At 48.9% G+C, this 25,276-nt stretch overlaps 12 protein-coding genes across 12 annotated transcripts; 8 read left to right on the forward strand and 4 right to left on the reverse strand.

Moving 5' to 3' along the window:
- Positions 1–115: 115 nt before the first annotated feature.
- On the forward strand, positions 116–1,017 carry EDB91DRAFT_1092493 (uncharacterized protein). Its single transcript, XM_041316741.1, has 2 exons — positions 116–489; positions 746–1,017. Exons 1-2 carry the CDS (start codon positions 341–343, stop codon positions 978–980), a joined length of 384 nt encoding a protein of 127 aa, XP_041184233.1. The 5' UTR covers positions 116–340; the 3' UTR covers positions 981–1,017.
- On the reverse strand, positions 1,018–1,839 carry EDB91DRAFT_1092496 (G-protein gamma subunit). Its single transcript, XM_041316742.1, has 4 exons — positions 1,718–1,839; positions 1,483–1,656; positions 1,394–1,430; positions 1,018–1,328 (listed from the first exon to the last, which is right to left on the reverse strand). Exons 2-4 carry the CDS (start codon positions 1,605–1,607, stop codon positions 1,242–1,244), a joined length of 249 nt encoding a protein of 82 aa, XP_041184234.1. The 5' UTR covers positions 1,608–1,656; positions 1,718–1,839; the 3' UTR covers positions 1,018–1,241.
- Positions 1,840–1,894: 55 nt separating this feature from the next.
- EDB91DRAFT_1092499 (uncharacterized protein) lies at positions 1,895–3,455 on the reverse strand. The gene is made up of 5 exons (XM_041316743.1): positions 3,316–3,455; positions 3,205–3,248; positions 2,992–3,065; positions 2,656–2,926; positions 1,895–2,601 (listed from the first exon to the last, which is right to left on the reverse strand). Exons 1-5 carry the CDS (start codon positions 3,392–3,394, stop codon positions 2,299–2,301), a joined length of 771 nt encoding a protein of 256 aa, XP_041184235.1. The 5' UTR covers positions 3,395–3,455; the 3' UTR covers positions 1,895–2,298.
- Positions 3,456–3,676: 221 nt separating this feature from the next.
- Positions 3,677–4,092, forward strand: EDB91DRAFT_1233229 (G-protein gamma-like domain-containing protein; the record flags this gene model as incomplete). The annotated part of the gene is made up of 3 exons (XM_041321083.1): positions 3,677–3,801; positions 3,870–3,906; positions 4,009–4,092. The coding sequence occupies 3 exons, from the start codon at positions 3,677–3,679 to the stop codon at positions 4,090–4,092; spliced, it is 246 nt and encodes an 81-aa protein (XP_041184236.1).
- Positions 4,093–4,784: 692 nt separating this feature from the next.
- Positions 4,785–6,457, forward strand: EDB91DRAFT_13153 (DUF887-domain-containing protein). The gene is made up of 9 exons (XM_041325161.1): positions 4,785–5,104; positions 5,160–5,300; positions 5,356–5,420; positions 5,471–5,505; positions 5,558–5,604; positions 5,658–5,684; positions 5,737–5,842; positions 5,895–6,004; positions 6,065–6,457. The coding sequence occupies exons 1-9, from the start codon at positions 4,896–4,898 to the stop codon at positions 6,162–6,164; spliced, it is 840 nt and encodes a 279-aa protein (XP_041184237.1). The 5' UTR covers positions 4,785–4,895; the 3' UTR covers positions 6,165–6,457.
- Positions 6,268–7,238, reverse strand: EDB91DRAFT_1241480 (uncharacterized protein; the record flags this gene model as incomplete). The annotated part of the gene is made up of 3 exons (XM_041322083.1): positions 6,268–6,424; positions 6,480–6,715; positions 6,768–7,238. 3 exons carry the CDS (start codon positions 7,236–7,238, stop codon positions 6,268–6,270), a joined length of 864 nt encoding a protein of 287 aa, XP_041184238.1.
- Positions 7,239–7,395: 157 nt separating this feature from the next.
- Positions 7,396–11,428, forward strand: EDB91DRAFT_1092528 (Vps54-like protein-domain-containing protein). The gene is made up of 12 exons (XM_041316744.1): positions 7,396–7,878; positions 7,934–8,415; positions 8,462–9,151; positions 9,200–9,258; positions 9,316–9,456; positions 9,531–9,774; positions 9,837–10,323; positions 10,379–10,500; positions 10,557–10,643; positions 10,717–10,883; positions 11,008–11,150; positions 11,207–11,428. Exons 1-12 carry the CDS (start codon positions 7,611–7,613, stop codon positions 11,227–11,229), a joined length of 2,913 nt encoding a protein of 970 aa, XP_041184239.1. The 5' UTR covers positions 7,396–7,610; the 3' UTR covers positions 11,230–11,428.
- Positions 11,429–13,085: 1,657 nt separating this feature from the next.
- EDB91DRAFT_1212934 (uncharacterized protein) lies at positions 13,086–14,737 on the forward strand (the record flags this gene model as incomplete). Its single annotated transcript, XM_041320770.1, is given in 4 exon segments — positions 13,086–13,130; positions 13,184–13,513; positions 13,569–13,831; positions 13,851–14,737. 3 exon segments carry the CDS (start codon positions 13,464–13,466, stop codon positions 14,735–14,737), a joined length of 1,200 nt encoding a protein of 399 aa, XP_041184240.1. The 5' UTR covers positions 13,086–13,130; positions 13,184–13,463.
- Positions 14,738–16,272: 1,535 nt separating this feature from the next.
- Positions 16,273–18,988, forward strand: EDB91DRAFT_13584 (WD40-repeat-containing domain protein). Its single transcript, XM_041326179.1, has 11 exons — positions 16,273–16,693; positions 16,745–16,895; positions 16,954–17,096; positions 17,150–17,247; positions 17,328–17,614; positions 17,666–17,812; positions 17,861–17,977; positions 18,027–18,286; positions 18,340–18,421; positions 18,477–18,606; positions 18,662–18,988. The coding sequence occupies exons 1-11, from the start codon at positions 16,500–16,502 to the stop codon at positions 18,937–18,939; spliced, it is 1,887 nt and encodes a 628-aa protein (XP_041184241.1). The 5' UTR covers positions 16,273–16,499; the 3' UTR covers positions 18,940–18,988.
- Positions 18,989–19,296: 308 nt separating this feature from the next.
- EDB91DRAFT_1212936 (putative copper radical oxidase) lies at positions 19,297–21,797 on the forward strand (the record flags this gene model as incomplete). Its single annotated transcript, XM_041320771.1, has 3 exons — positions 19,297–21,277; positions 21,332–21,575; positions 21,629–21,797. The coding sequence occupies 3 exons, from the start codon at positions 19,297–19,299 to the stop codon at positions 21,717–21,719; spliced, it is 2,316 nt and encodes a 771-aa protein (XP_041184242.1). The 3' UTR covers positions 21,720–21,797.
- On the reverse strand, positions 21,798–23,040 carry EDB91DRAFT_1092554 (uncharacterized protein). The gene is made up of 5 exons (XM_041316745.1): positions 22,556–23,040; positions 22,422–22,505; positions 22,265–22,364; positions 22,136–22,214; positions 21,798–22,074 (listed from the first exon to the last, which is right to left on the reverse strand). The coding sequence occupies exons 1-5, from the start codon at positions 22,967–22,969 to the stop codon at positions 21,933–21,935; spliced, it is 819 nt and encodes a 272-aa protein (XP_041184243.1). The 5' UTR covers positions 22,970–23,040; the 3' UTR covers positions 21,798–21,932.
- Positions 23,041–23,079: 39 nt separating this feature from the next.
- EDB91DRAFT_1325467 (uncharacterized protein) lies at positions 23,080–25,256 on the forward strand. The gene is given in 6 exon segments (XM_041325202.1): positions 23,080–23,172; positions 23,519–23,852; positions 23,872–24,373; positions 24,426–24,866; positions 24,895–24,905; positions 24,950–25,256. The coding sequence occupies 6 exon segments, from the start codon at positions 23,130–23,132 to the stop codon at positions 25,206–25,208; spliced, it is 1,590 nt and encodes a 529-aa protein (XP_041184244.1). The 5' UTR covers positions 23,080–23,129; the 3' UTR covers positions 25,209–25,256.
- Positions 25,257–25,276: the final 20 nt, after the last annotated feature.

A 25,276-nucleotide genomic window follows, 5' to 3' on the forward strand; every position in this document is an offset into this window, starting at 1 on the left:
AAGCCGGTCATACTGATTAACTTTGGATTAATTTTATTATTATTATTCAATAAGATAAATATATGTAAACACAATCAAGTGCTGATCAATCAGTGAATCATGACTGCTGCTTCCTGCTGCTTCGACACAGACTGACGACATGTACGACGTGAATCCTACCCACGACACCGCATGGACCTCTCAGGTGCAGGGGATCCAATAATTTTACTTATTGGACCAACACAAAGAGCTAAGGAGGTTAACCGTGAGAACGTGGGAATAGATTCAGACATTTACTACGGTTTAGACCGTGACGTCTGAGGAAACACCCTGAAATTTCCAAGTGTTCCTCGGACCTCCAATGTTATCTGTCACCTTCAAAACTTCCACACGGCTGCACTTAGCATCGACGACGGGACGTGCATTGCGCTCTAATAGTCTACGTCATTTCCATCGATCTTGGAAATCCCAAGAGCATTTCCTAAATGCCGATGCCAAGGCAAGCACCCTGTTAGTATCATAGCACGAGCTGGGTCAGTATAACCACAAGCGCTACATGCATTTGACATTTCCAGACCTTCGACAAAGTCGCTCTAAACCCGTCTGCAAGTCATAAAGTCATCCTGGTTGACTTCTATGCAGAGTGCGCAATAACTTTGGACATCATTGGCGTTTAGCATTTGCTGACAAGCGTGTAGTTGGTGCAACCCTTGCAAGATGATTTCGCCCTTGCTTGAAAAATTGACCAGCTGATGCGACTGTGAAGACTGGTAGTGGCCTGTTCGCTGGAGCTGGTCACGGTGGACACAGACGTAGAGTTTGACCTTGCAGCAAAGTACCAGGTGCGCATTCTTCGCCATGAATTAAGAGTTCTCGTCTCTGACATGCATCAGGTGCGAGCGCTGCCAACCGTTATAGCATTCAAAGACGGCAAGAAGGTTGACCAGTTTGTTGGAGCCTTGAATGAAGGCGGCATTAGACAATTCTTAGCCAAGCTGTAGAAGATGCATATTCTTATATGATGAACATGATTGCACATGTTCCATACCCCTCTGGGTTCCAAAAAATGTATCAAAACATTGAAAGCATAGCGTAGAGTTTGTTACAATGATGAAAGGTTGAATATAGGTACAGGTAAGAGATAAAAAACTATCGGGGTCAATGAAGCAGTGGGTCCACATCATAATGCAGCGGTATAAGCGAGAACTGTGTCAGGCGCTAACATATAGACGGGTCAATGAAGATATGCAAAGCCGTCCAGGTTATTGTATCGAACAACAGCCCCCTCCAGATTTTTGTTGACCATACACGTCATCTGCCTTGGTGACTGGACCCCACACAGACGGAACCTGAGCAGGTAAATTTCGGTCATCATACGTTCAGCGCAAAATGCCTCATCATAAAGAAAACATACCAGATGATCTTTCGTCGTCTTGCAGTAGCGAATTAGACTATGAAAGAGTTAGTTTGGTTTTCCACAGTACAAAAAGAGCAGAATCTCACCTAGCGGCAGCTTCACTAACCCGAATTCTTGGCCTTGCCAAATCTTCTCGAAGGCGCTGGTTGTGCTCCAGCAGCCTACGATACCGCAGCTCCGACATTGACTGCCTTCCACCTCGTGAGCTCATGCTTGTGGAATTTCAGGACGGGAGAAGGCAAGAGTTTGTAGTAAAAGTCCTTGATTAGCAAAAACTGTGAGATATGGTCGACATAGGCTTTTGACCACCAAAGTACCCACCAGTTTTGTATAGACCGCCTTACAACTAAAATTGCGTGTCGTACTGCGAAAGGTCAAGAAACTAGGATACCACAGGATTAGACGGTGGAGTGGTGATCACGGTGGGGAGACAAGTCTGTAATGGTGCAATTACCCGGTTTGACTGAGGCGGCTTTGAAATGATAATTTCCGCATTTGGACAATTGTATTTTGTGAACAAAATTCTTTTCTACTCCTGACGGCATTCAGTGTTCAAGGCAAGTACGTTGGTTTCGTATGAGTGGGTCGACAACCGTGCAGAGCTGATAATCTTAACTGGAAAAGTACATCCACTCTACCATTCAGCTCCTTGACTGAGGCCCAGGCAATGCGCCAGATACAAGGCACGTTATAAGTATCTAGAACAGCCTGAGCCTCGATTAATTATAACCAGTAACAGTAAGAAAACAGCCTGAAGAGTAGCAATTAAATAACAACGTAAGTCATGCAGATGATACGAGAATTCCGTGATGAGTTCACTGGCATTGGAGAGCAGAATCAGTAAAGTGACATGATCGAAGTCCGGGCAAGGTACATGACGGGCAATAAAAGGCAAACTACGCTCAGTATCTGTCCAGGATCCCTCGCAGGAGTTTCTCCTTGGCTTTTGCATGATCTTCGGCTGCGACCGACTTGTGCGTCTTGTCACGTTTCGATATGAGTCTTTCGATATCCCCAGGAACCGTTTTCGCGTAATCTCTGAGTAGTTGGACTACACGGAAGGACCGTTCTGTGGTCAGGCTCACAATCCAAAAAGGCCAGGAAAAAATACCATGTCTGTTGATGACCTTCTCGTATTCACCAAAGAGCTGGTCACTCTCAGCGCATACATCTTGGAGCTGAAGAGATATCCCTCCAAGCGCTTCCTGGAAATTCGTTGCTGAATTATAGAGGAGATAAGATGACTTTCGCAAACTAACTTTCATCCGAGCAAACGTCGAAACCACTTGATCGTGTTCGCGTCTTGCAGCATCTTCGAGGGCCCTTGAGTTGTTGTGAAACAGGGCAGCTCCACGAAGCAAGGTTGGGTGGATCTCATGCGAGAAAAGTTTGTGAGCCTCTCCTACTCGAGTAATCACTGGAATGAGAGTATCCCTGAACCGCTTTTTCACGTCCCGCCCATGAGCAGTGAACGCTGGCTGGAGTCGGTTAACAATAGCTGCACCATCTTCAAGATCGGGAGCCTCCTCCCTGAGATATGATGATGAGGGATGAAGCAATCGCTCGAGGTTGTAAAGTTAGTCAATTTCACACACCCGTCGTCCAGGAGAGCAATTAGGGTGTGTTCGTCCCAATCAGAGTCCGCGGAATCGTCTTCGTCATCTTGATCCTGGTGTTCATGGATGCCAGTCATCCCCGTTGCTGAATTGGTCTTCTTCGCGATATTCGCTGAAGCTGAGGAGTTCTTCTGATGTAGGAGACTCGCAAATGCATTTATGTCGCGTCCGAAGCTTCTTCAATGGTGAAACAAGTCTGTTGCGGCCCAACAAGCGTGATTTGTCTGAATTAACCGCTGCAGAACGGGAGAATCTTGCTATCAGTAACGTTCATGAAGAATGACCGCATAGATAGTATCTGACGTGACTTGAATGCTTTCGACATACTTGACCGCATTCGAGAGTTCGACTTTCTGTTATTTGGGGATGAATAACGCGCCATGAGTCGGTGTAAGAGATTATCGTGCAGTGCAGTTAATAACTTGGCAGTAACAACCTTGGTTATATTAGAACTCCGACGCGGTATGTCCCACTGGTCTGCGTTCTTCGTTTCTCTCCCCGTACATCTTGGCCCGGTGGGCAGGTGAGTTGTTTTTTTGTTCATTTCTGTTAGTTTCTTTGCTTATAAGCCGTCTATCTTTTACAGTCGCATACTTGGCTCCCTTCTTTCAGATTTCCTGCGCTTCTTCAACTTCTTCGTTCTCGATTTCTGCTCTATTTCATCATGAACGCTCGTCCACATAAGCAGTCTATGTCAGAGCTGAAGCTTCGCAGGCTCACAGAACATAATCAAAGACTGCGAGAGGATCTTGCGCGACCCCGAATGAGAGTGAGCGAAGCCAGCGCAAGGTACGGCTCCATTTTATTCCCACCACAGCCAGGCACAGATGATCTTACCGTCGCTCTCTGCATCACAGTTTAATTCGTTATTGCAAGACTACAAAAGACCACCTGGTGCGTTTGTATTCCTGATACCTTTAGTGCCTTTACTATCAATAAATTTTGTCTCGCGTGCCTGTGCCCTATGTGATTTGCGCTCATACTGCGTATTTTCAGGTACCGTCTGTGTGGGGACCCGTTGGAAAGGGTGAGGACCCATACGCACCGCCGCAAACAGGCTGCAACTGTATCGTGATGTGATGTGTCGCTCCTTATACCCCCCACTGTGACATACCCCTTTCATTTTCTGGCTACGGAGAGAGATTCAGACCCCAAACCGACCTTTCCTGAGCGAACGCCCCCACGCATCCTATACACAGCTCGAACTGCCCACGCTCATTTAACATATCCTACATCCCCTTGTCCGCATGACATTCCAAAACCAACGGACGATGCTTCATGGCTTGCCAATGTGCACATTCTCACACTCCAGTCGTACACATATTGCTTGGAACCACAAACCCTTTGTCGCTTAAGTCATCCCAAGGTCTCTTTTTATCCACTTCGAGCATTTCGCTCTATGCATGGTCATTATCTCACTTTTTGCATAGCTTAGTGTGTTATTTGTTTTTATCGGTTTTTGTTTCGGCTGGAAGTGCATCTATGTGATATATATATGTTGGGGAAGAGAACCTTAACAATGAAGCCATTTACTACATATTATTCTGAGCCAAGACTTGTGTATGAAGTGGACAATTTGAAACAGCTTTCGATCGATCTGAGCTCTCTACCATCATTACCAGGCGTATTGTCCTGTCACTTTGTTCTTATGTCCTCTTAGCTCTGCGTTTCATATAAACCAACAAACAGACAATGTCTCTTTGTGAACTCCTGCACATATACTCGTCCATTGTACCCTCTGAGATAACGTGGAGGGAACAGGTACTGTACTCGCTGGCGCTGCGCATAAACTTTTGGGAAGTACACTGCCAAACACGCTGACCACGATTCACGAACGCTTCTCGTAACGCTTATTTCACACCTTCCGTTGTTCTCTTCCTGCCATGATTAAAGACGTGCGGCTGCAAATACGGGAGTTTGCAGCGCCAGTCGCCCAGAAACTAGGCCTCAGCAAGGTATCTGACTTTGCCGATGTGATCTTGCTCTCCTTCGTGTTCTTCTCTGTCGTGCACTATCGTCTGTCACCCACTGTGAGCGGAGCGCTCTTTCCTGTGTCGTATGGCAAAGCGGGAAAGAGAGCGCGGAACAACTGGTGAGGTTGACTACTACGCCACACCTGTAGACCAGAAAAGAATTGACAATCGCAGGGACATACGTGTCGCATCGTTCGTCCATGCTATCATAATCATATTTCTCGCCGGGCGCTGCCTCACTCTTCCGAGTCTTAACGAAAACCGCGCGTTTGGTTGGGACGAAAATGCCGGGTTTGTGATAGCTGTCGCAACGGGGTGAGCCGACTGTCAGCGAACGCCACCAAATTTCTGACTTGACTTGAAACTTCAGTTACTTCATCTGGGACACACTGGAATCGATCATCCACTTCAGTGACATTGGATTCGTTTTCCATGGTACGTGTCCGATGAGTCTCTTCACAAGCTTGATTCTGACACAGCCCCAGGCATTTCATGCCTTTTAATATATGGCTTTGCATTTGTGCGTAATGTGATCATATCAGAACTTCACGGTAGATAACACGTCCATTCAGACGCCCTTTGTTCCTTACTATGGGGTACGCTTCTTGTTCTGGGAGCTGTAAGTACAAACCACTGCAGATGTCCCATTCCTTTCGTTCAAACTGTTCACAGGAGCACTGTGTTTTTGAACATCCATTGGTAAGCCATGATCTAGCATGCTCATAGTGATGCAAACGGGCTTCGCCTGCAGGTTCTTGGACAAGACTGGAAAGACAGGCAGTACCCTTCAGCTTGTCAACGGCATTGTTCTTATTGCGACCTTCTTCTTTGTACGCTGCCTCTGGGGCGCAAAAATGGTCGGTGTCGACTTCACTTTGGTGCACGTCAGAACTGACGTTTCCTATGCAGTCGTATGACTTTTTCGTGACTTTGAATGGGGTGTACGACCAAGTTTCGACTCCATACGTTATCATTTACGGAGGTGGCAATGTCTTGCTCCAAGGGCTCAACTGGTTCTGGTGAGACTTCAATTGTCTTTGTCTTCAGGGCTAATTTATGCTCATGAACCTCATTGTCAGGTTCGCCAAGATGATAGCTGCGCTTACGAAAAGGTTTCAGGGAAAACCCAATGGACACAAGAACGTCAATGGAAATGGCGTTGGAAAGGCTAAAATCTAAACATCTTTTTAGATGTGTATGTTCTGGTTCTGCAGGTTAAAATGCTGGTAGAGGCAAGTACAGTATGCTTAAATACACAATCATCGACGACAGGATCGGACCACTAGGCTACGGTGAACGCTGCCTCTACTTGTGTCCGTACTCTCTGCTCCCAGGCAACAAGGTTCACGCGTCGAGTGACCTCAATTCTCGTGCTATCCTTGCTATTGAAAAGACTGTGTAGGTACGCGAATGCAAGTGCATCTAAGGCAGTAGGATTTCTGCGTCGTGTCAGTGATCACACCCGCTGACTTGGCAAATAGGATAGTGACTTACTCTGAGCCAAGAAACCATGTGTCAGTTCCAAGCCGTTCTGAGAGTGAAGCGATGGCCTCCGCATACTGGCCTTGGATGGATGACAGTGAAATATTTGTTCCATATGATGGTAGAAGTGAGCTCAAGCCAGTGAGAGGAGCAGGTGGTGGGCTAAGAGTGACTGCTATGGCCATCCCTCCAGCGGCGGCTGTCTGGAAGAGTTGAGAAAGGACAGGTTGTGGAGGTTCTGATAGAACCTGGCAATAACAATCAGGATGTGGTCTTACACATCAGACAAAATGCACACACCAAGGCAGCATGCACGACACCCTCGAGCAAGGAGACCCATGCGTGGCTCTCGTCTTGGAGAGATCCATCCTTGTAACCGTTCAGCGGATCGTTCCCACCGTGAACCCGTCCATCCACCCAACCAGGGATACCGCGTGGTGCTAACAGCTCATCTTTGGCATCGAATGCAGGAGTATGTAGGCAAGGCAAACGACCATCGATTCCACCTTCTGGAGAGATGTCCCACCGGACTGCGACGTTCGTGAGCCCACGCAAGGCGATATATGCCTGCCATTTGAGACATTCCACGTCTGCGCTCAGAATATCAGAGTTAGTGTTTTGGTCGATTGCAGTTGTTCGGGGAGGTGCAATCCATAATGTAGGCCTTTGCAAGGGATTTTTTGCTGTGACTTCTATTGGCGGGTACGTGTGCAGGGGGAACTTGCTGAGGAACCTCTGGAGCGGTTCAGGAAGACTGAACGTGGATGCCATGCTTCGAAAACAGTCTCCCCTGGATTATTTCTCGAAGTCACTTTGGTACTAAACTACACCTAATATATGAAAAGATTGCCTCCAAAATGAAGAAATTTACCACTAAACTATCCTTTTATGGTACAGAATTCACGATGACCCCAAGCATGCATAAGTAGTTTACCAACTGGCTTGCTCACTGAGCGACTGACGTTCGCGTCGACGTGGCAAACGACTAGCAACCTTAGTAGACCTGACAAGCTGGCTTTACTCCTCTAACTTTCACTTCGTGTTTGGGCCACGTCCTCCTCAAGTCTGGAGTTTGCCTCTGCCCTTCGTCTAAAGTTCGCCTGTGCCCTCCGTCTACCGAACTTGCACACAACCGTATAGAGTATGTCTGATTATGTGTCGAGCCCCTCTAGGCCAGCCTCGCCTGTGGGCGCTTTACCAGAAATACCACACACTGCACGTCCATTCCGCTTAAACTGGGATACAGCTTCTCGTGCCCGAGGTCCAGGGAGCGTTTCAGAGACCACTGAAGGTCGTGGAGGTGACTATTTCGCAACACCTTTTCGCCTTGAACTGCCCAATCTATCAACTGCAAATATTGCCCTCGGCGCTTTGCCCCAGGAATGGAGTAGCTCAACGCAGGGATTCAACGGTAGGCTGCCCTAGGCTCCTGCCATTCTATGATGCGTGATGCTTATTGTTCCCAGCGATATCAACCGTTCTTAATAATCCTCATAGACGCCAGGCCCCTCCAAAAGCCCATTCCTCCCTCCCAGCTGTGCCCCCTTCTGATTTACCACGCGTCAAGCGCAAGGACTTCGATCCATATCTTCGGGCCATTGCGCCGGAATGGGAAAGATTCGAGCGAAACATGCAACTTGGTCGGGATAGCCAGGCTTCGTTGGACGCATCATTTAGTCCTCGTCCTTCAGCGGACACTCCACTTACGCCACGTACGCCTCGGGCAGGAAAGCTATTAACACCTCTCGGCTCCGTCCCTGAGGTCTTCTTTGATGCTCAATTTAATCTTGGTGACCCACAGACATTCAATGCCGTCATAGAACGCCAGGAAGAAGACGAAGCTTCCTCAGACCCTTCGTCACTTTCGTACTCCCTCCCTCTTCTTGAGAAGTTGTCACATCATGCAGATACCATTGAACAGCACCTTGTTCGGGAAATTTGCTCTTCGGTCCACATCATTCTTTGCGGCATTAACCAACTTGCAAGACCTGCAGACCGAATCGGAAGAATGTCTTGATCGAATATCAAAGCTCCGCGGACTACTCAAGGAGGTTGATGAAAAAGGCGCTAAACGAGGACTAGAAATCGTGAGGACAGAAAGCAAACTGCTCAATCTCGAATCTATCAGTAGTGGTGTCAAAGAGGTAGGGGCTGTGCTGGAGATGACTGGGGTGGCAAAGGGATTAGTTGCGGCGGGACAATGGGGCGAGGCTTTGACAGTCATTGAAGGCGTGGAAGCACTCTGGGATCCTGCAGCTGCTGAAGGGCAGCCTGCAGTTTCTGGCAGGAAAGCTCGAGCGGAACTTGTTCGTGTCCCCACCAACGGACGATTGTCGCCTCTTCCATCTATGCCGGAATCGCCTCCCCCGGAAAGTGAAGGGACTAGGAAGACTCCATCGATACCGGTGTCCTCATTGATCGCCTTCTCTTCTCTTCCTGTGCACCTTCGTGCATTGACCATGGAGATAGCGTCCTCGCTTACCACGGAACTCGTCAGTGTGTTGAAGCTTGACTTACTAGAACGAGTGAATGCAGCACCTGAGCGGAATGGTAACGTGAATCTGTCCTTAAAGGATAGGCTGCGGCCCGTTCTTCAAGGCCTTTTACGCACTAAGGGAATTCGCGAAGCTACTGTTTCCTGGAGAGAAGTTGTGACCAGTGAATTGCAAGGTATCGTCAAGCATGTATGTGCTCGGCACTTTAATGGTGAATGATCATTGATGGTTCTCTAGCACCTGCCGTCTTTCAATACGGATGAAGAGGAGTCTAAAGATCCTAAGGCTGCCCCAAGGTACGTGGGACGGTAACTTTCCGCGTACTATTATCAATTTTTCTGTGCTCATTTCAGTGGACTTGTAAATCTTCTTCGCTCCAAAGAGCACGCGGAGTTCCTATCGCTTCTCTCGCAGCTGTATACGAGTCTTCTGAACGGTATCAAAGGCATCCAGGCCCAAAATGGCATACTAATAGAAGTGTTACGAAGTTTGCAGTAAGACTTTTCGTTCATCATTCTCCGCCTTATCGCTCATTGTGCTTCCATATCTCCTGGTTAATATCTCACAGGGCGCACAAACCATCAGTAGACATCACCTCACTGCAAGAAGAACTCTTAGACATTCTATCTTCATCTGCGGACCTCTCAAACAAGCTAGCCGCGGTACTTATTGGATATCGATCCGAACAGCATGCGCAACTTGATCTTCCTGACTTCCTTACCTTCTTCAACACTTCGTGGAGTTTCGTGGTGCAGTGCGAAGTGATATGCCGGCGGATGATCATGGGGCTGAGGGGAGTGGTCCTTGGTCAGGTACGTACCTTTATCTATCAGTAACCCAATCAGATGCGATAATAATATCATGTGCCTTCTAGGCGAAGCACTTTCTACAGGCTTTCCATCAGGCCCGAATCAGCCAATCGGCGAAGCTCGTTGAAGATGAACAGTGGAATCCGATGTCAGAAGTGCCTGCAGCGCTGCAGCACATGGCAGATGTCCTGGTAGATTCCGCAGTTCGGGACTCCCCTGAGCTTATCGTAGGAGAGACAGATAGCTCGACTTCGGCCCCAAGCCCGTTACCATCTCAGCCTCCTTCGAGCAATTCGAATGGATCCACACCGTCATCCAAGTATCTTCGAATAGAAGAACGACCGTACTTCTGTGTTTCTGCCACAGGCGCTGTCCTCAGCCTGTTATTCGATTACCTTAAGCTCGTCGTCAACCTCTCCATGCTTAACATCGATACGATGGGTCGAGTCATAGAGTTTCTGAAGGCGTATAACTCTAGGACCTGTCAGGTCGTCCTGGGCGCTGGGGCGATGCGGTCGGCTGGTTTGAAAAACATCACCGCAAAACATCTTGGTAGGTATTGTTTGTCGTCCCTGACAACTAAGAACCATTGATCTTATCTCTCCAGCACTGGCATCACAGTCCCTGTCAATAATGATCGCACTCATTCCGTACGTGCGAGAAACCTTCCGTCGCCACCTTAGCCCAAACCAGGCGGTGATGCTCATCGAATTTGATAAACTCAAGAGGGTACGTCCGGAACCGCTGCATATCGTATCAGAATCTCATTCCTGTCCTAAATGTAGGACTTCCAGGAGCATCAGAGTGAAATCCATTCGAAATTGATTGCTATTATGGGCGACCGCACTAGTGCACATGTCAAATCCTTACAGGCAAGTTTTACGCCCTTTGCCGTAATCTACATCGTAGTTTGGGGCATTGAAAGCTAACCCCGAGTGCGAATAGAACGTCGATTGGGATCGGCTAAAGCAGGGAGAAGGTGCCAATGATTACATGGAACTTCTCGTCAAGGAGACTGTCACGCTTCACAAGGTACTTTCGAGGTACCTGACTGCACCAGTTGTGGAGGTTAGTGATACTGGCTCTGTATGTGCTAACCAAGTTCGCTCACAGTCATGATCCGCCGCACAGTATGTCATGTCTCAGGTTGTCGCTGCGATCAATCACCGCCTATCCGAAGAATACAGCAAGATTGACTTACAAAGTCAAGAAGCAAAAAACAGGTGACTAAAATAGTACTCTTAACTTTGCCCCTTGTGACGATTTTTACAGAATGCTCGCTGATGCGAACTACCTTCATGAGAAATTTTCTATTCTCAAGAACGTTGGCGCGCCCACGAACATGCTCAAGAATCTGGTCGCGGAAAAGACTTTGCCTCGCAAGTCTACGTTCAGTAACATCAGAGCTACAGCAAGTCCTAACGAGCGCATAAAGGGCCTTCTGTCACGGAGAGATAGTGTCAAGCCAGACAAGCCGCTTCCGGCAGTCAATTCGTCTCCGACACCTAGCCCGCCGCCGCCGCCTCCTCCTCAGGAGGTACCTGCTGATGCTGCCACTGTGGAAGAACATCGAAATGGAAGCCCAAATCTTGATAGAGTGGTGCCACCTGCACGAGGCAATTCTCGCGCCCGCAGGATAGTAGGCTTCAAGCAAGCGGAATCTCCTTCCTTAGATATAGATGCAGCAGAGAAGGATGTGCTCCCAACCCTTCCCGAAGACGCAAATCACTCCCTACTTTCAGAAGCAGACCCCCCCAACTGTGTCGCTCCAAAAATAACGGGAAGTAATTCCGCATCGACACCGTCCCATAGTGTGGAGGAGCGTGAGACTAGTGATTCTCGTGATGAAGTTCCACCTGCGGTCCCTATATCACCTTGATAGTTAATATGTGGTAGGCGATTGCAATTCGGATAGCAACGATGGATTCTGGCAAATTCTCCTGTTGAGAATTAAGAAGCGGCCAGAACATTCTAGTGTTCCACTTGGCGTATTACTAGTCTAATCCTGATAATCCTAAAAATGTGCATGCCTGAAGGCCTGACAGGTCCTCCATTCCCCGATCCCGTTGTTCTGGCGCGGATCAACCAGGATCAACCTTGCCAGACCTTGCACGGGATGCCGTGCTCGTCTGGTAGTTTCAAATATGGAGCCGTATCGGAACCATCGAAACTTGTGTGTCTCTTTGTTCCCTTACGTTGGCACGGGACCCGCAACTAGTTACTCAGTTCGGATGAGGATCCTGCGAAATGTGGGGAAACGAAAATCGAGGAAGAAATTCCGAAATCCGGAGAATATTAACAACCGTCACGCTGACATAAGCATGCTGTACCTCCTGCCAAGATCATGCTGCAAGTCCTGAACTCGAGATTCGCAAGTCCATGACGATGACGTATGGGTGCTGTTTGAGTCACCAGGCTCTTCTGACCCACTGGGTATCAGGTCCCCGTTATGACGCACTGAGTGGTGTCCAATGGTGTTAATATTGGCCGGCGGGGACAACACACTGGGCCACAGCGGTTCCAAATTGAGGTAGAAACGAGGGTGAATCTCCATCAATAATCTTGCCACCGCCGACGAGCCGGCTCTAATTAGGGTCGGTTCGGGTCGCAGAGCCCTTTACCAATCGCTGAGAAAGCGATGTGAGCATCGACTGCTCTGGTCCTCACCCTTAAGGTCGTAACCGTGCGACTGGCCAGTACATATGAAAGTTCAAGATGCACGATTTTAGGGTACCTGCATGCCGCAGGAACTGTTCGAGGCTTTCGCTATAACCCTCGGGTGACGAGCTACATACTATTTCCATCCTCAACATTTTTTACGTGCGAACGAAATGAATCTCACCCGTGGTACTGTCACTCGCAGATGGGCCCTTTTGTCTGCGTGCCAGAACCGGGTGGGATGGATATATTCATTGAATCGATTAGCACGGACTTCTGAGGGCGAATAAACGGACCTGCTGTGATATACCTGGGCACGCCTGAATTCCGTCACATCACTTTCACACCTTTTCACGTGTTCAGCACAGGTAAGTTAGTAAATATGCTGTCCTCCAGCGAGGGTTAACCTCAGTCAACCCTTGGTCGACCCCCAAACTTTGATTTAAGTAATTGACATAACGCACGCGCGATTCATCAAGTGGTACCTATAGTCGCGCAATCAAACGTGCGACGACGAAACACGATGATAAGATCACGCTGCCGCATAGATTTGGTGTGGTATACACCGAATTGCAAAGAATTGAACGTTTGAACTAATATGTCGCTAAAGAACTAGTATGATGATGGTTGGTAAAGAACAATGGTTGAATCTGCGGAGAAGATGTCGTGCTGATGACAAATTAGAAGGTAACCCATAAATGGTAAGTGAAGTTCACGGGTAGATCTGATGTGCAAGTGTGACGTGGTTCCTTAGGTCCCTCCCCCTTCGGTGAGATCACACGCTTTGACTCAAGCTGAAATTCCTGGTCTTGTCTGAATTGAGTCATCGGAATTATTAATTTATGAAATATTCTATTCCTCGTACCGCCCCGTATTTAAGGCCGTTCAGTTCCTTGTCCTTTTTCTTCTCATACGTCCTTTCATCGCCTTTCGACGACGCCTACGACAGCGTACTCTAAACCTGTCGTCTCAAGCATTGACAACCTAGTCTAGTTCTTTACCTGCGTGGTACCCTTTGTTGCCCACAAAGCCTCATGTTCGAGGAGATCTGCCTCACATGCTCCAAACACCTCCGCGATGATGGGTATGCACTTCCCTATGCCCTGTTAGCTTGTCTTGACTGACTTTCTCGTATCAAGTCGTGCGTATTGCAGTGATGAATGCGAAAATTCAGACATGTACAATTCTCCGTCCATCTCTTCTGCCAGCAGCGCCCTTTCCTCTCCATACATCGACTATGCACCTGGTGGCGAGGTTCCAGCACTCATGCCGTCTGCATTAGGAACCGCACTCAGTAACAATTTTCAGAAGCGAGGTCGGTATTCCGTCTCGTCTTCTTCCACGTCTTCTGCTTCGTGGTCCCTCTTTACTGATGCAGAAGAGGAAGGCTATGCTTCTGTTGGTATTGACGACGAAGGCAGGAGATGTTAGTTTGGATTCAGGTGTATCCGGCGACGGGTTCGCACGGTCCGCAGGCTTCTTGCATCCGTGTAAGTCCTCAGGACTTAGCTACACTCGCCAGCCATCGGCTACCAACAACCATTCAACCATTCCCCTTCTTCACCGCCGAACCTCTTCCACGTCTAGCTCCGGTTTTGGACAAGTTCATTCATCTGCCGAAGATGACGCCGACTCCATGAGCGATCTCCCTCGTAGCTTTAACGAAAAACTTTCGGAGCAAGAGCGGGAGCGTCACAAGCTCACTGTTACCTCCAAGTCTAAAAAGACCCGCAACCGTGCGAGTCTCCCTGCATATTTTTCTCTTCTGCAGGTCAGCTCTGCCCAGCGCAGTTCGCCGCCACCTTCCAGCAGTTCAGGAAACACAGTCAATCGTGTTTCTCCCCCTACACCAAAATTAGCTTCATTGCTAGCCGTCTCTGGCTTTCGCCCCGCTCTGGAAGCGACACCCCGCGGACGACGACGTGAACCAGATGTATCCCAGAGTAGTCGCTCCAATTCTCGTTCTCGTGCACGCCAGCAAACCCTGGTTCCTGGCCCTCGCGAACGTCAGGATAGCCGCAGCAGCGTTGAGCAAGTTTTTGATTGGACCTGTGCTCCGTTGCCTCGAGGTCGTCCAAGTGTACGGCGCAACTCATCACCACTTCCCAAGATGATGTCCTCCATGCAGCAATTTGACGAAACACCTTTTGTTGCCGGTTCCATCAGTGAGACGCACGAGCGCCGGGGTCGCTTCAAGCGAAACGAGCTTGGCGGACCGAGCTCGCGTGATGCGCCGGGTTATGGGAATGGCAGGAGTGGCCTACGAGAGCGAGAGCGCCAGCGTGGCGTTGGTGCCAGCCCTCTGTGACCGTACCCACCCAAAACTCCACATTTCTTGTTATCCATGCCACGCCGATATATTTTTGCACCTCGGGCGTGACAAAAGCAATGGTCCGCGTAAACGACCTCCTCGGCTCTGCCTACGACCATGATCGACTCAACTCTATCGCTTCCTCGTTTTCTCGCCACATTGCACTCAAAAATAACCGGACCGGCTCTCCACTTACCCTTCTATATCGGCCATACGTAACATATCTATATCATCAAAGTACACGACAGACAAAAACTTACGGAAATCACAACACACATTCTTCGTCTTCGCATCACCATTCATTACTTATTCGCGGTTGTCACGTTTAAAACACAAAGCATTCATCGTACTTAGCTACTGCATTTCGCATTGTCTTTCGACGTTCTGTCTTTACTAGTCACATCATCAAAACAAAAGGATTATAAGTACCGTACTAAGATTGCACAATAATATTCGCTCTGTGCATGGTAATTGGTGTGAAAATTCTTCTGACTGAACCGAGCAATGCAGATATCATGACACGATTTCTCAAAGTTCCATTGATGTTGTCCCTTGTGACTTTCGAACAAGATTGTGAACGTGTGGTGATTATGCAATAGTTGTCTCCTGCCAGCGAGAGTATACCACACATATTGCGGCTACCTCGGTGCTTTCGTGAACACGGACGAGACTTCCGTGACTAGTATAGATCTGAAAGATGGAAGCGGCGGCATGCACCTCGTTGCAAACGCGCAACCCTGAGCTCCAATCATTAGATTCCTGCAAGGGCCTATCATGTATCAGCTCCGATCCATTCCATTTGCTGATATGTAACGTGTTTCATGGTAATTTGTGAGCTAAAGATAAGTCAAAGACTCCGGTAACGCATCCACCCAGCAAGCAAACATGACGGCGAAGTTGGACATAGGAAGGAAATGCTGAGAGAATAAACGTAGTAGAGTTACTCTGACCTTGTACCCGCATGGTTAGCCAGGAAGCTGTGCGAACCTCGACACGCGACGGCGGACTTCCATTTTGGGAACTTACTGGACTGCAGGACTCTCAAGTCCCCTTCAGCAACCCATCAAGCTTGTGTCTTCATCAGGTATCCCTCCTTTACCAGCTACCCCAAATCATCCAGAAACAACCCACAAATATTCTAGTTTCGAATTTGCACCTTTTGGTGCTGCATGACATAGCTAGCTACGGACCCATCAACTTGCCATCATTGATCCACTTACTCAGCTGAATACCGCAGAGGACACTCGTCCTACAAGCCTAGGGCCGTCCCCAAGCCTGGAATATCCAACGGTTGAAAGTCACAGCCAGTCTACTTCAACACAATCAAGGGCAGTCAGTGTACAAGCCCATAGACCTATTTCGATACCGTCTACCAGACACCGGTCACAGCTCGAGGAATCTGTGGGTGACGTGCAATCTGCTGCATCAACAGGTGCGCCTCGATTGGTTTCAAAGCCCCTTGATCATTTCCACTAACTATATATTCTGTTCTTGCGTTTTTATATCTAGATACTGAGGTCTCAAGGCCCCGCAAACGACAAAGAATCGATAGTCTAAATACTCCCGACTTCACATCAACCTCTCTGACAGCAGTCAACCATAGTCTGCGCTTCATTGGATCGCCTCTAGACCACCATGCGAATTCCTGAATCTGATAATATTTCTAGTTTGTCGTCTTCATATGATTACGTACCAGAGGCAGGCCCGTCTTGCGTCACCTTGGACAAGGCTGGTCATTCCAATGGAATAAAGAAGGAGAATGGGCCACTCTGCTCCAGTGTCAAATGGCACTACTTCGAACGGATCTCCATCCATGGGGAATGGCCTCGCCAAACATAACTCGTCCATTATGCGAGTGTCACTGCCAGGCACCACGCTCTACGACGACCCATATCTTGATCGAGAAGAATTCGTGAGATTAGTTATCCAGAGTCTTAGAGACGTCGGATACATGTAAGTGGCTTTTCTCACTCACATCATCTTCCCTTATCATCTTTCCTTCAGAGAATCCGCTGCCACTCTCGAGGCAGAGTCAGGGTACTCGTTAGAAGCACCTGAGGTGTCGGAATTTCGGCAACATATTCTGCGCGGCGCCTGGGCCAACGCAGAGCCTCTGCTCGTTCAACTCGGGGTGACTGATGAAGACGCTCTTCTGGTATACACATCCTTGTACGACAGACCTGCTCCTCGGTCACTGATTGTTCTATTTTTAGGATGCACGGTTTCTCATTGGGAAGCAGAAATATCTTGAATTGCTGGAGGCTCGAAAGACCACCGCTGCGTTGCAGGTCCTGCGGAATGATTTGGCACCTTACAGCACGATGTCAGAACAGGAAGAACTCCACGTATTGTCTAGGTGCGCTCTTTGACATATTTTCACATGGTGCATTCATGATAACTTTCATCCAGCTTGATGATGTGTTCAGGTCCTGAGGATCTGCGTCGACGTGCATCTTGGGATGGGGCGTCGGGAACATCACGGCGACAACTTCTTGATGATCTACAACGTCAGTATGAGATCCCGGTGGATATATCTCTTTGTGCTTCCACATGAATTTGTTCAAGCTATTGACGTCTTGCCTCATAGATTATATACCTTCTTCGATCATGATTCCCCAACGCCGCTTTTCTACCCTTCTCACACAGTCGCGACTATATCAGCGACATCGTTGCCTCTACCACAACTCACCTGCGGACTCGACTTCATTCTCACTATTCAGTGACCATATGTGCGACATGGAGGCTTTCCCTCGTATAACAACCACCATCCTCGAAGTCCATTCAGATGAGGTGTGGAACGTAGCCTGGAGTCACGATGGTACCCATCTTGCAAGCGCAAGTAAAGACAAGACTGCCATTATTTGGCGCATTGGGGTTAGTTGCACTGGACCGTATCATTCAACATGCTGATTTTTTTCCTTGCAGCTCGAGGGAGAACCATCATCCCGGGATTGTATAGCGGAATTCATCTTGCGCGATCACCCATATCCTGTTGGTTGTTTGGCTTGGTCATTAGACGACTCCATTTTGTCTACGTCTGCGGACCACCTCATTTTGCTATGGAATACAAAGGTTAGCTTTACATTCTCACGTTGTTTTGAAGTCACTCATGAGCTGTAGACTGGAGCTCTGATGAAGACGCTCGAGAGTCATGCTGAGACGGTATCCGCCCTGGTGTGGCTACCCGATGGCTCAGGGTTTATGTCAGGCAGCCTTGATCGCAAGATCGTATTATGGGTACGCTCATTGCAACCCATGCTATCACACCTCACCTCGCCTTTATCAGGACATGGAAGGCGAACTACGGGAATCATGGAATGACGTAGCCATACGTGTTACTGACGCTGCAGTGACTCCTGACGTGAAGCGCCTGGTCGCTGTTGGGATGGGATACAACCCTCCACCAACTTTGGGGTCACTTTCCCAAGGCCAGGTCCGCGAGCCATCGCCACCTCTTGTATCCAATGGCACCGGTAATTCGATGGGGCCGCGTTCGTCAGAGAATCGGATGATCGTCTACGATCTCAAGACAGGACAGGTTGAACTGTACGTTTAAGCATGTTTATTTCATATCTTTGCTCATCGATCTTTGTGCACAGGTCTATCCACATGGAGGGTGAACTTACTAGCGTGAAGATTTCCGAGGATTCTCGGTATGCATTAATTAACCACGCTCCAGATGTGATTACCTCCTTCTTGTATCAAGCCCAGCCTTGTCACTGATTATGCATCAAAGGAAATACATCTGTGGGACTTGCAAGAGCTCCGGCTTGCACGCAAGTTTACCGGGCAGCGCCAGGGTCACCATGTCATCCGCAGTTGCTTTGGTGGCATCGATGGCAACTTCGTTGTTAGCGGGAGTGAAGGTATACCGACGTTCATGGTTTTTTGCTAGTTCGTGCTCACGCAAAACACCTCCAGATCGCAATGTCTATGTTTGGCATCGTGACACGGGGGCACTTCTGGAGGTACTAGAAGGTCACGGCCTTGGAAGTGTGAATTCTGTAGCCTGGAACCCCCGCAACAAACGCATGTTTGCATCGTGTTCGGACGATGGCACAATACGAGTGTGGGAGGCACCTGTTCCCGCGGGTGAACTACTTCGGGGGTTCAGCATCCCTGAGTCAGAGCCAGAGATGATTGGGAAGGGAAAGGGCAAATTCAAGCAACCTTGGGCCTATAACGATGGTGTATTATAAGTGGACTGGGGCTCTTGGGGACTCGGTGGACATCAATGATCTTTTGTGAATGCTTTTGCTTTCTCACTGCTACTTTGCCCTCATCGCACAACATATAGTTATCCGAACGTTGATAAATCAACTCCATCACGACATATCATGCATAGTATAGATTGTTTAAGTAGCAAGCAAGGACGTAGGATAGTGTTCACTATACATAACTTTCTAAAATTAGTGTCAAACGTCACGTGAGCGCGTCGCGTCGCGTCGCACTTGTCCGAATTGGCACCATTACTGTCACTTGTACTTATTGCACAACCTCAAGAACCCTGACTGCCTCACATTCTTTTTTGCTCAATCACACCCTTCTCTTCTTGTATGATTGTTCTTGCACTACTTTCACTTCCGGTGCTTTGGGCAATCGCCTGGGGCAAGGAATCCGCATGGAACGGTCAGACACCTTCAGGGACAGACACACCAGGTCCATTTCGGCCCTATTACGTCCCGCCAGGTGCAAAAAGCTATGATTCATCATCTCCGCTTGTTCACTTCACTGGTTCCTGGTTTGATTCCTTCAATAACATGTATGTCGCGACGACCCTGCGTTGGACTGACGAGAAAGGAGCAGCTGCCCAGATGGCGTTCGTGGGCACTGGTATCGAGTGGTTTGGTAGTCTCGACAGGAGTCACGGAATCGCCGCTGTGTTCCTCGATGGTAAAAAAGTGCAAGAAATTGATACCTGGAGCAACGTGTCGCGCAAACAGCAGCGGATCTTCTGGGAGTTCAACCTGCCATACGGGAAACACATCATCAAAATCAGAAACCTCGGGCGGGGACAAGTTGACAGCCCTGTTATTGACATCGATGCCTTTGTTGTCACAGAAGGCCATGCGACCCTTCCTCTGACTCATGACCTGTCAAACGCAGCAACACAATCGGGACAGAGCCAGTCCATCGCTTCACAGGCTCAATGGACGCTAGAACAAAAGGGCGTAACCGGCGTATCTGCCATGCAACTTACCGTGATCTCTGACACTCATGTTCTTATTATCGACAAAGTTGAACATAATCCTGTGTCCATTGGGGGGCACCCTGCATGGGCTACCTTGTTCAACCTCCGGACGCACGCCGTTAGGCCCCTCAAGGTCGAATCTAACTCATTCTGTGCCGGCGGGACCTTTCTGAGCAACGGAACTCTGATTAACGTTGGAGGTAACCCTGTAGTCGGCGGGTACACGTCTGCGGCAGACTTCGGAGATCTGGATGGCTTGCAGGCAGTTCGCATCTTCGAGCCTTGTCTATCTTCCTCCGCCGCTCATTGCAAAATCTACGAGAATCACTCCCGCATCCGCATGGCTAGTCCCCGCTGGTATAACACAGTCATCCGAATCTCGGACGGAAGCGCAATGATCGTTGGCGGATCAAAGAAGGGCGGGTGGATGAACAACGAGACAGTGAACAACCCTACTATCGAATACTGGCCTCCAAAGTCCATCCACAACTCGATTGGCCTTCCCATACATCTACCGTTCCTCGTCCGCACCCTCAACGCCAACCTGTTCCCTATCGTGTTCTCACTTCCGGACGACAGGATCTTCATGGCCGCTAATCAAGATGCTATCATATATGACTGGCGAAACAATCAAGAGCAGGCCCTTCCGCGGATCCCTAATGAATGTCGGGTCACATATCCCATGGCAGGCGCTGGCCTTCTCCTTCCTTTGTCCCCCGACGATGGTTATGCTGCGGAGATCCTGTTGTGTGGAGGTTCCTCGATTGACGACAAGAAACCGGGTTACAAGATATCTTCTCAAGATCCAGCATCTTCCCAATGCTCTCGCCTGCTGCTCACAGACGAAGGAATTGCCGCAGGGTGGGTGGTCGAACAGATGCCCCAGGCGCGTCACATGCCAGACGCAGTTTTGCTCCCAACTGGCGAGGCTCTGATCGTCAATGGCGCAGGAACTGGAATCTCAGGCTACGGCAACGTTGTCGATCAGGTTGGGCAGTCGAACGCAGACCATCCAGTCCTCACGCCAGTTCTATACGATCCCACCGCCCCAGCCGGGCAACGCTTTTCTTCTGCAGGAATGAGAAGTAGCGCGATTCCAAGGATGTACCACTCAGTCGCAACACTGACGCCCAACGGTGATATCATGGTAGCTGGGAGCAATCCAAACTTGGATCGGAGCGAGGTAAAGTATGGGACGGAGTACAGAGTTGAGTGGGTCGGACCCCCATACATGAAAAGGAACAGGCCAGTCGTGCACAACCCTCCCAAGGCTCTCATGTATGGGCAGAATCTCACCCTGAGTGTCAAGATCCCGCCTTCCACGACTCAAGCTCGGAATATCAAAGGTGGGTTTGCTATTACCTAGTTCGGGCCACCAACCTCACAATTATGCACCTTAGTTGCGCTGATGGATCTTGGCTTTATAACCCACGCTGTTCACGCGAATAGCCGTCTGGTGTATCTGAGCTCTTCACTCTTCAGTGATGGACTTTCGCTACAAATTACTGGTCCGCCAAGACCTGCCGTATACCCACCAGGACCAGGTTGGATATACGTTGTCGTGGATGGTGTTCCTAGCGTTGGGTTCCAGGTGATGGTAGGAAATGGTGATGGTCCCCCTGTGGACCAAGCTGCTTGGGACAAGTGCGTTCGCTTTTCTACTTTTAATCCTGCATCACTGAAACATTTACTGACAGCTTGCTGAAAATGACTGCGGTGGACCAGTACGAATCATTGAAGAGGAAGAAGGGAAAGAAAAAGGGGAAATATACCGACGACGCAGAGTAATCTATATGCTATCCTGGCTTGCATGGCTGCTGGACAGTTGGCCTCTTATCTTGTTATCTATGTTGCTCACGGACTGACGTTTGAGCTTATCTTGTATTGTATTGCCAGCATTGGATTTATACACAACGTTTTTGTGTTGCACTTCCTGTGATGATATTGGAGAAATATGGAAAACAAAGATGATAAATGTATGAACCCGTCTATACAACAAAGTTACAGGGCTCGCTGCTTCATACGGCTGCTGACAGTCCTAAGTCCGGCATATACTTTTCCGGGTGGTGAACCCAAGATTAAGGAGACAATTGCATCGCGCGCAATTTTGATGTTTTGGAAGGAGCCCATGATGTGAATTTTTCTGTGTACATCAAGGCGTCAATTATCAGTGTCAAGATAAAAAATAGAGAGCGAGGATTTACGTGTCGGCGAGCACAATGCGAGTCCGGCTAGCGTTCTCGATCGTGAACTTAGTTTTTCCGTCTTGTCCCGCTATCCGTCCTGAAACGCTTTTAAGCGAAATAATACGTGATATGTGCTTATAAACCGACCAATTGCTCTGCTAAGATGATCACCATGAAGTGTTTTTACGTCTTTGATCTCGAATGAGTCGAGGTAAAGATCATCCATTCGTAGCAGTGCTATTGCGTCCTGTGAACAAAACAACAACTCAGAGATGCCAACAAGACATCAGAAGTCAACGCTCACATTAACGTCAAACCCAAGAGCATATGCCTTCACAAAATCAGCTCCTTTCTGGAGAGCACCGATTTCTTTGGTTGCTTTCGATGTCTGCAGCTATTCGATAAGCGTAGAATCCCCAAAGACAGGCAAATGCGCACTCTGATTTCTAAACACCGCCTCTGAACATTCATTCGCACTTGTAGTCCGAGGATCTCGGTGAGAGGACTGAAAATATTGATCCAGTCCTTTTTTATAGGAGTCATGCGGTGCGGAGGTATAGGAATCCGCCGTGTCTCTGATTTCAGAGCAGATTGTGCCGCAGATGCAGGCAAAGCCGGGAAAGAGGGAGCTGAGCCTGCCTCTAGCACAGAAGTAGGATCAACTTCGATCATCAAATCGTCATCTTCAGCCGTGTGATTTGAGTTCGAAGGGGGAATAGCTTCTGTAGACATCTCCTCATCGCCATTCACCTGCTGTGATGATATGGTACCAGCCGTGCGTGCTTTCTTCTTGCTCATGCTCCGGCGATTTTTGGAAGCAAATATACTCTGCTCTACATGTGCGACAACCATCTCTGCTGATGATGAATGAGGAAGTGAACCTAGTCCAGTATGAGGCCTTGAGGCGTTGTGCAAATTGACATAGATCTAAGTGCAAGTCACATGATCTGGCTACTTTTTCAAGCAAATCGCGTTAGTGGCTAGCCTTGGCCTCATAACACAACATACAGCAATGTCGGGTTACACCAAGGACATGAACGACAGCCATACCGAGGGTAATTACATACATTCAATAACTCTGATGTGCTCAGAAGGAGAGTTTTCCAGCGCTGCAGGCCCTGTTTAATTCGCTGTCACCCAAAGGGTTGGACGCGAATCCGTCTTCCAAGCTAGCACCTTCGCAACTCAAACATCTCGCTGATAAAATAGGTGAGATCCTCGGAGGCGCGAGTGATAGTGAAGGCTTGCAACGGAATGAGAAGAGTGAAGTGCGTCTTCGAACCTGTGTCCAATATATGTATTGAATTCTTGATCTGTGTTCAAAGCTTCTGAACGACGAAGGTCTCCCGATCATAGACATCACTGAACCTGTTGTAGATATCAGCGATGTCCACTCTCCAGCGGTTCCGTTTCATGAGCCAGATCTCATACCAGAATCATCTCTCTCTGCTTTGGAGAGAGAACAACGTCGTCACGCACAGGATCACATTTTGGACATGCTTGAAGAAGAGGAACGATTGCAATTAGAAAGAGACCAAGAAGAAGAAAAGGAGAGGCGGATGGAGGATATCCGTAAACGCAAGGAAGCTGCGAAAACAGAAGTGGAGCGGTTAAGAGCAGCCAAAGAAATGCAGAAGAAAATGGGCAAGGCCCTGCTGAAAAACCTTGCAGAAGCTAGGGAAAAGGAGGAACGAGAGCGGAGAGAACTCATCGAAAAGGATTCCTCCAAACCGGAGTCTTCCAAACCCAAGAAGACTGTTACAGTTTGCTAATCCCAGCTCGCCGGATGAATTGTCTGCTACGGGGGAGAGTCGGATCACTGGATCACCTATTGATTGGGGAGATATCTCACCTGCAAGACTGCGGTCCGTCGATCGAGTTCCCCTTCGGAACAGAGCGGATACAGAGCGACATCCTATGAAAATGCACGTAGTGGAGCGACATCCAACTTCGTACACACCGGAATCGGAACCTCAGCCTGAAGGTGATTCGGACGATGAACCTCTTTCCACGACGTCTTCGGCTCCCAATGAAGATGGAAATATGCTACACGAGTCTCACACTTCAGGCAGTGACGACGACGACGACGACGACGAATCTGATGAGGGCTTGCTCGAAGAGGAATACGATTGGAATTCTGCGCAGCACCACCGAGAAGTGGCCCTGGCGTATTATAAGAAGCGTCATGCTATTGGTGTAGATGCTGCTCAAGCGATGACTTCGCACACGCATGATGACGAAGAATGGAACGAAGGAGTCAGTTTTTCTCTTCTTAATTCAGCCCCACAATTTCAACAAGCAACTACAGTGTATTCCCCCAGATCAGCGCCCGAAACCTAGCGTGTCGCGCTTCAGGGCTGATCGTATGGCCACAGCATATGACAGGTCTACTTCTACTTCGCTTGAACCATCAGTTATCCCAGCCTCTCGACAAAAATCCTTGCAAGAAGCGATTCGATTGGGAAAAGTTGAAAACGACCATCTTGTTGGCGGCGAGGAGGGGGAAAGCGGGAGTGAGGATGAGGCTGTCCGAGAGATCTTGGAGCTTCTGAGCAATGGAGGCATTCATAATGCTGGTCCCAACGTTGCCCGACAAAATTCTGAAGGTCCGGTATTGTCTACACCTGCGCCGTCGGAAGAGCCTGCTACGGTGCCATCAGTTCCAGCTGCCCCGAAAACATCAAAGTTCAAGATGGCACGAAACACTCTTACCTCAGATCAACCCTCCAAATCGCCCGCTCCATTGCCAGTGGGTGAAATGTCATATCCTAAACCAGCTGTCACGGAAGTCATCGAGCGCCGACAATTCAAGCCGAATGCTCCTCACCAAAGGGTTGTTGAGCCACCCGCTAGCGTGCCACCAATTCCCTCGAAGGTCGTCGAATCGCCATCTTTTCCTTCGGTGATCGTGGACTCCCCTTCTTTTCCGCGCAGAAAACAGCTTTCATCTGACCCTGACACAAGCCGTCCACAACGCCCCCCAGTTGTTATGCGCTCGACAGTAACGGAAGGTTCTGCGAGGAGTGCGGCAGATACAGTCGCCAAGGTTCCGGAGGGAAGGATATCTAGGTTCAAAGCAGAGAGGATGTAAAATGTACACGATACAGGGGTCATTATATAAGCAATTCCTTGAGTTTACGCGTTTCGTCCTGCCAGCGC

The sequence above is a fragment of the Suillus paluster genome (genome assembly GCF_016628075.1).
Source record: "Suillus paluster strain FC165 chromosome Unknown EDB91scaffold_1, whole genome shotgun sequence".
NCBI classification, from domain to species: Eukaryota; Fungi; Basidiomycota; class Agaricomycetes; order Boletales; family Suillaceae; genus Suillus; species Suillus paluster.

What these genes read in the sequence shown, in the direction of transcription:
- EDB91DRAFT_1092493 (XM_041316741.1), top strand. Translation starts at nt 341, where the DNA reads ATGTTATCTGTCACCTTCAAAACTTCCACACGGCTGCACTTAGCATCG. An exon ending in GATGCCAAGGCAAGCACCCT is followed by an intron (nt 490 to 745) that starts GTTAGTATCATA and finishes GCGACTGTGAAG; the next exon opens with ACTGGTAGTGGCCTGTTCGC.
- EDB91DRAFT_1092496 (XM_041316742.1), bottom strand. Translation starts at nt 1,607, where the DNA reads ATGAGCTCACGAGGTGGAAGGCAGTCAATGTCGGAGCTGCGGTATCGT. An exon ending in GTTAGTGAAGCTGCCGCTAG is followed by an intron (nt 1,431 to 1,482) that starts GTGAGATTCTGC and finishes ACTCTTTCATAG; the next exon opens with TCTAATTCGCTACTGCAAGA. An exon ending in AGACGACGAAAGATCATCTG is followed by an intron (nt 1,329 to 1,393) that starts GTATGTTTTCTT and finishes TTACCTGCTCAG; the next exon opens with GTTCCGTCTGTGTGGGGTCC.
- EDB91DRAFT_1092499 (XM_041316743.1), bottom strand. Translation starts at nt 3,394, where the DNA reads ATGGCGCGTTATTCATCCCCAAATAACAGAAAGTCGAACTCTCGAATG. An exon ending in GTCGAAAGCATTCAAGTCAC is followed by an intron (nt 3,249 to 3,315) that starts GTCAGATACTAT and finishes CCCGTTCTGCAG; the next exon opens with CGGTTAATTCAGACAAATCA. An exon ending in TGTTGGGCCGCAACAGACTT is followed by an intron (nt 3,066 to 3,204) that starts GTTTCACCATTG and finishes CATGAACACCAG; the next exon opens with GATCAAGATGACGAAGACGA.
- EDB91DRAFT_13153 (XM_041325161.1), top strand. Translation starts at nt 4,896, where the DNA reads ATGATTAAAGACGTGCGGCTGCAAATACGGGAGTTTGCAGCGCCAGTC. An exon ending in GTGATAGCTGTCGCAACGGG is followed by an intron (nt 5,301 to 5,355) that starts GTGAGCCGACTG and finishes TTGAAACTTCAG; the next exon opens with TTACTTCATCTGGGACACAC. An exon ending in TAATATATGGCTTTGCATTT is followed by an intron (nt 5,506 to 5,557) that starts GTGCGTAATGTG and finishes ACGTCCATTCAG; the next exon opens with ACGCCCTTTGTTCCTTACTA.
- EDB91DRAFT_1092528 (XM_041316744.1), top strand. Translation starts at nt 7,611, where the DNA reads ATGTCTGATTATGTGTCGAGCCCCTCTAGGCCAGCCTCGCCTGTGGGC. An exon ending in AATTTGATAAACTCAAGAGG is followed by an intron (nt 10,501 to 10,556) that starts GTACGTCCGGAA and finishes TCCTAAATGTAG; the next exon opens with GACTTCCAGGAGCATCAGAG. An exon ending in GCTAACCAAGTTCGCTCACA is followed by an intron (nt 10,884 to 11,007) that starts GTCATGATCCGC and finishes TGACTAAAATAG; the next exon opens with TACTCTTAACTTTGCCCCTT.
- EDB91DRAFT_13584 (XM_041326179.1), top strand. Translation starts at nt 16,500, where the DNA reads ATGGGCCACTCTGCTCCAGTGTCAAATGGCACTACTTCGAACGGATCT. An exon ending in CTGATGAAGACGCTCTTCTG is followed by an intron (nt 16,896 to 16,953) that starts GTATACACATCC and finishes TTCTATTTTTAG; the next exon opens with GATGCACGGTTTCTCATTGG. An exon ending in CCATTATTTGGCGCATTGGG is followed by an intron (nt 17,615 to 17,665) that starts GTTAGTTGCACT and finishes TTTTCCTTGCAG; the next exon opens with CTCGAGGGAGAACCATCATC.
- EDB91DRAFT_1092554 (XM_041316745.1), bottom strand. Translation starts at nt 22,969, where the DNA reads ATGGTTGTCGCACATGTAGAGCAGAGTATATTTGCTTCCAAAAATCGC. An exon ending in GGCGGTGTTTAGAAATCAGA is followed by an intron (nt 22,506 to 22,555) that starts GTGCGCATTTGC and finishes GAATAGCTGCAG; the next exon opens with ACATCGAAAGCAACCAAAGA. An exon ending in CTCTTGGGTTTGACGTTAAT is followed by an intron (nt 22,365 to 22,421) that starts GTGAGCGTTGAC and finishes TTTTGTTCACAG; the next exon opens with GACGCAATAGCACTGCTACG.
- EDB91DRAFT_1325467 (XM_041325202.1), top strand. Translation starts at nt 23,130, where the DNA reads ATGTCGGGTTACACCAAGGACATGAACGACAGCCATACCGAGG. An exon ending in GAACGACAGCCATACCGAGG is followed by an intron (nt 23,173 to 23,518) that starts GTAATTACATAC and finishes TCCACTCTCCAG; the next exon opens with CGGTTCCGTTTCATGAGCCA. An exon ending in ACGAAGAATGGAACGAAGGA is followed by an intron (nt 24,374 to 24,425) that starts GTCAGTTTTTCT and finishes AAGCAACTACAG; the next exon opens with TGTATTCCCCCAGATCAGCG.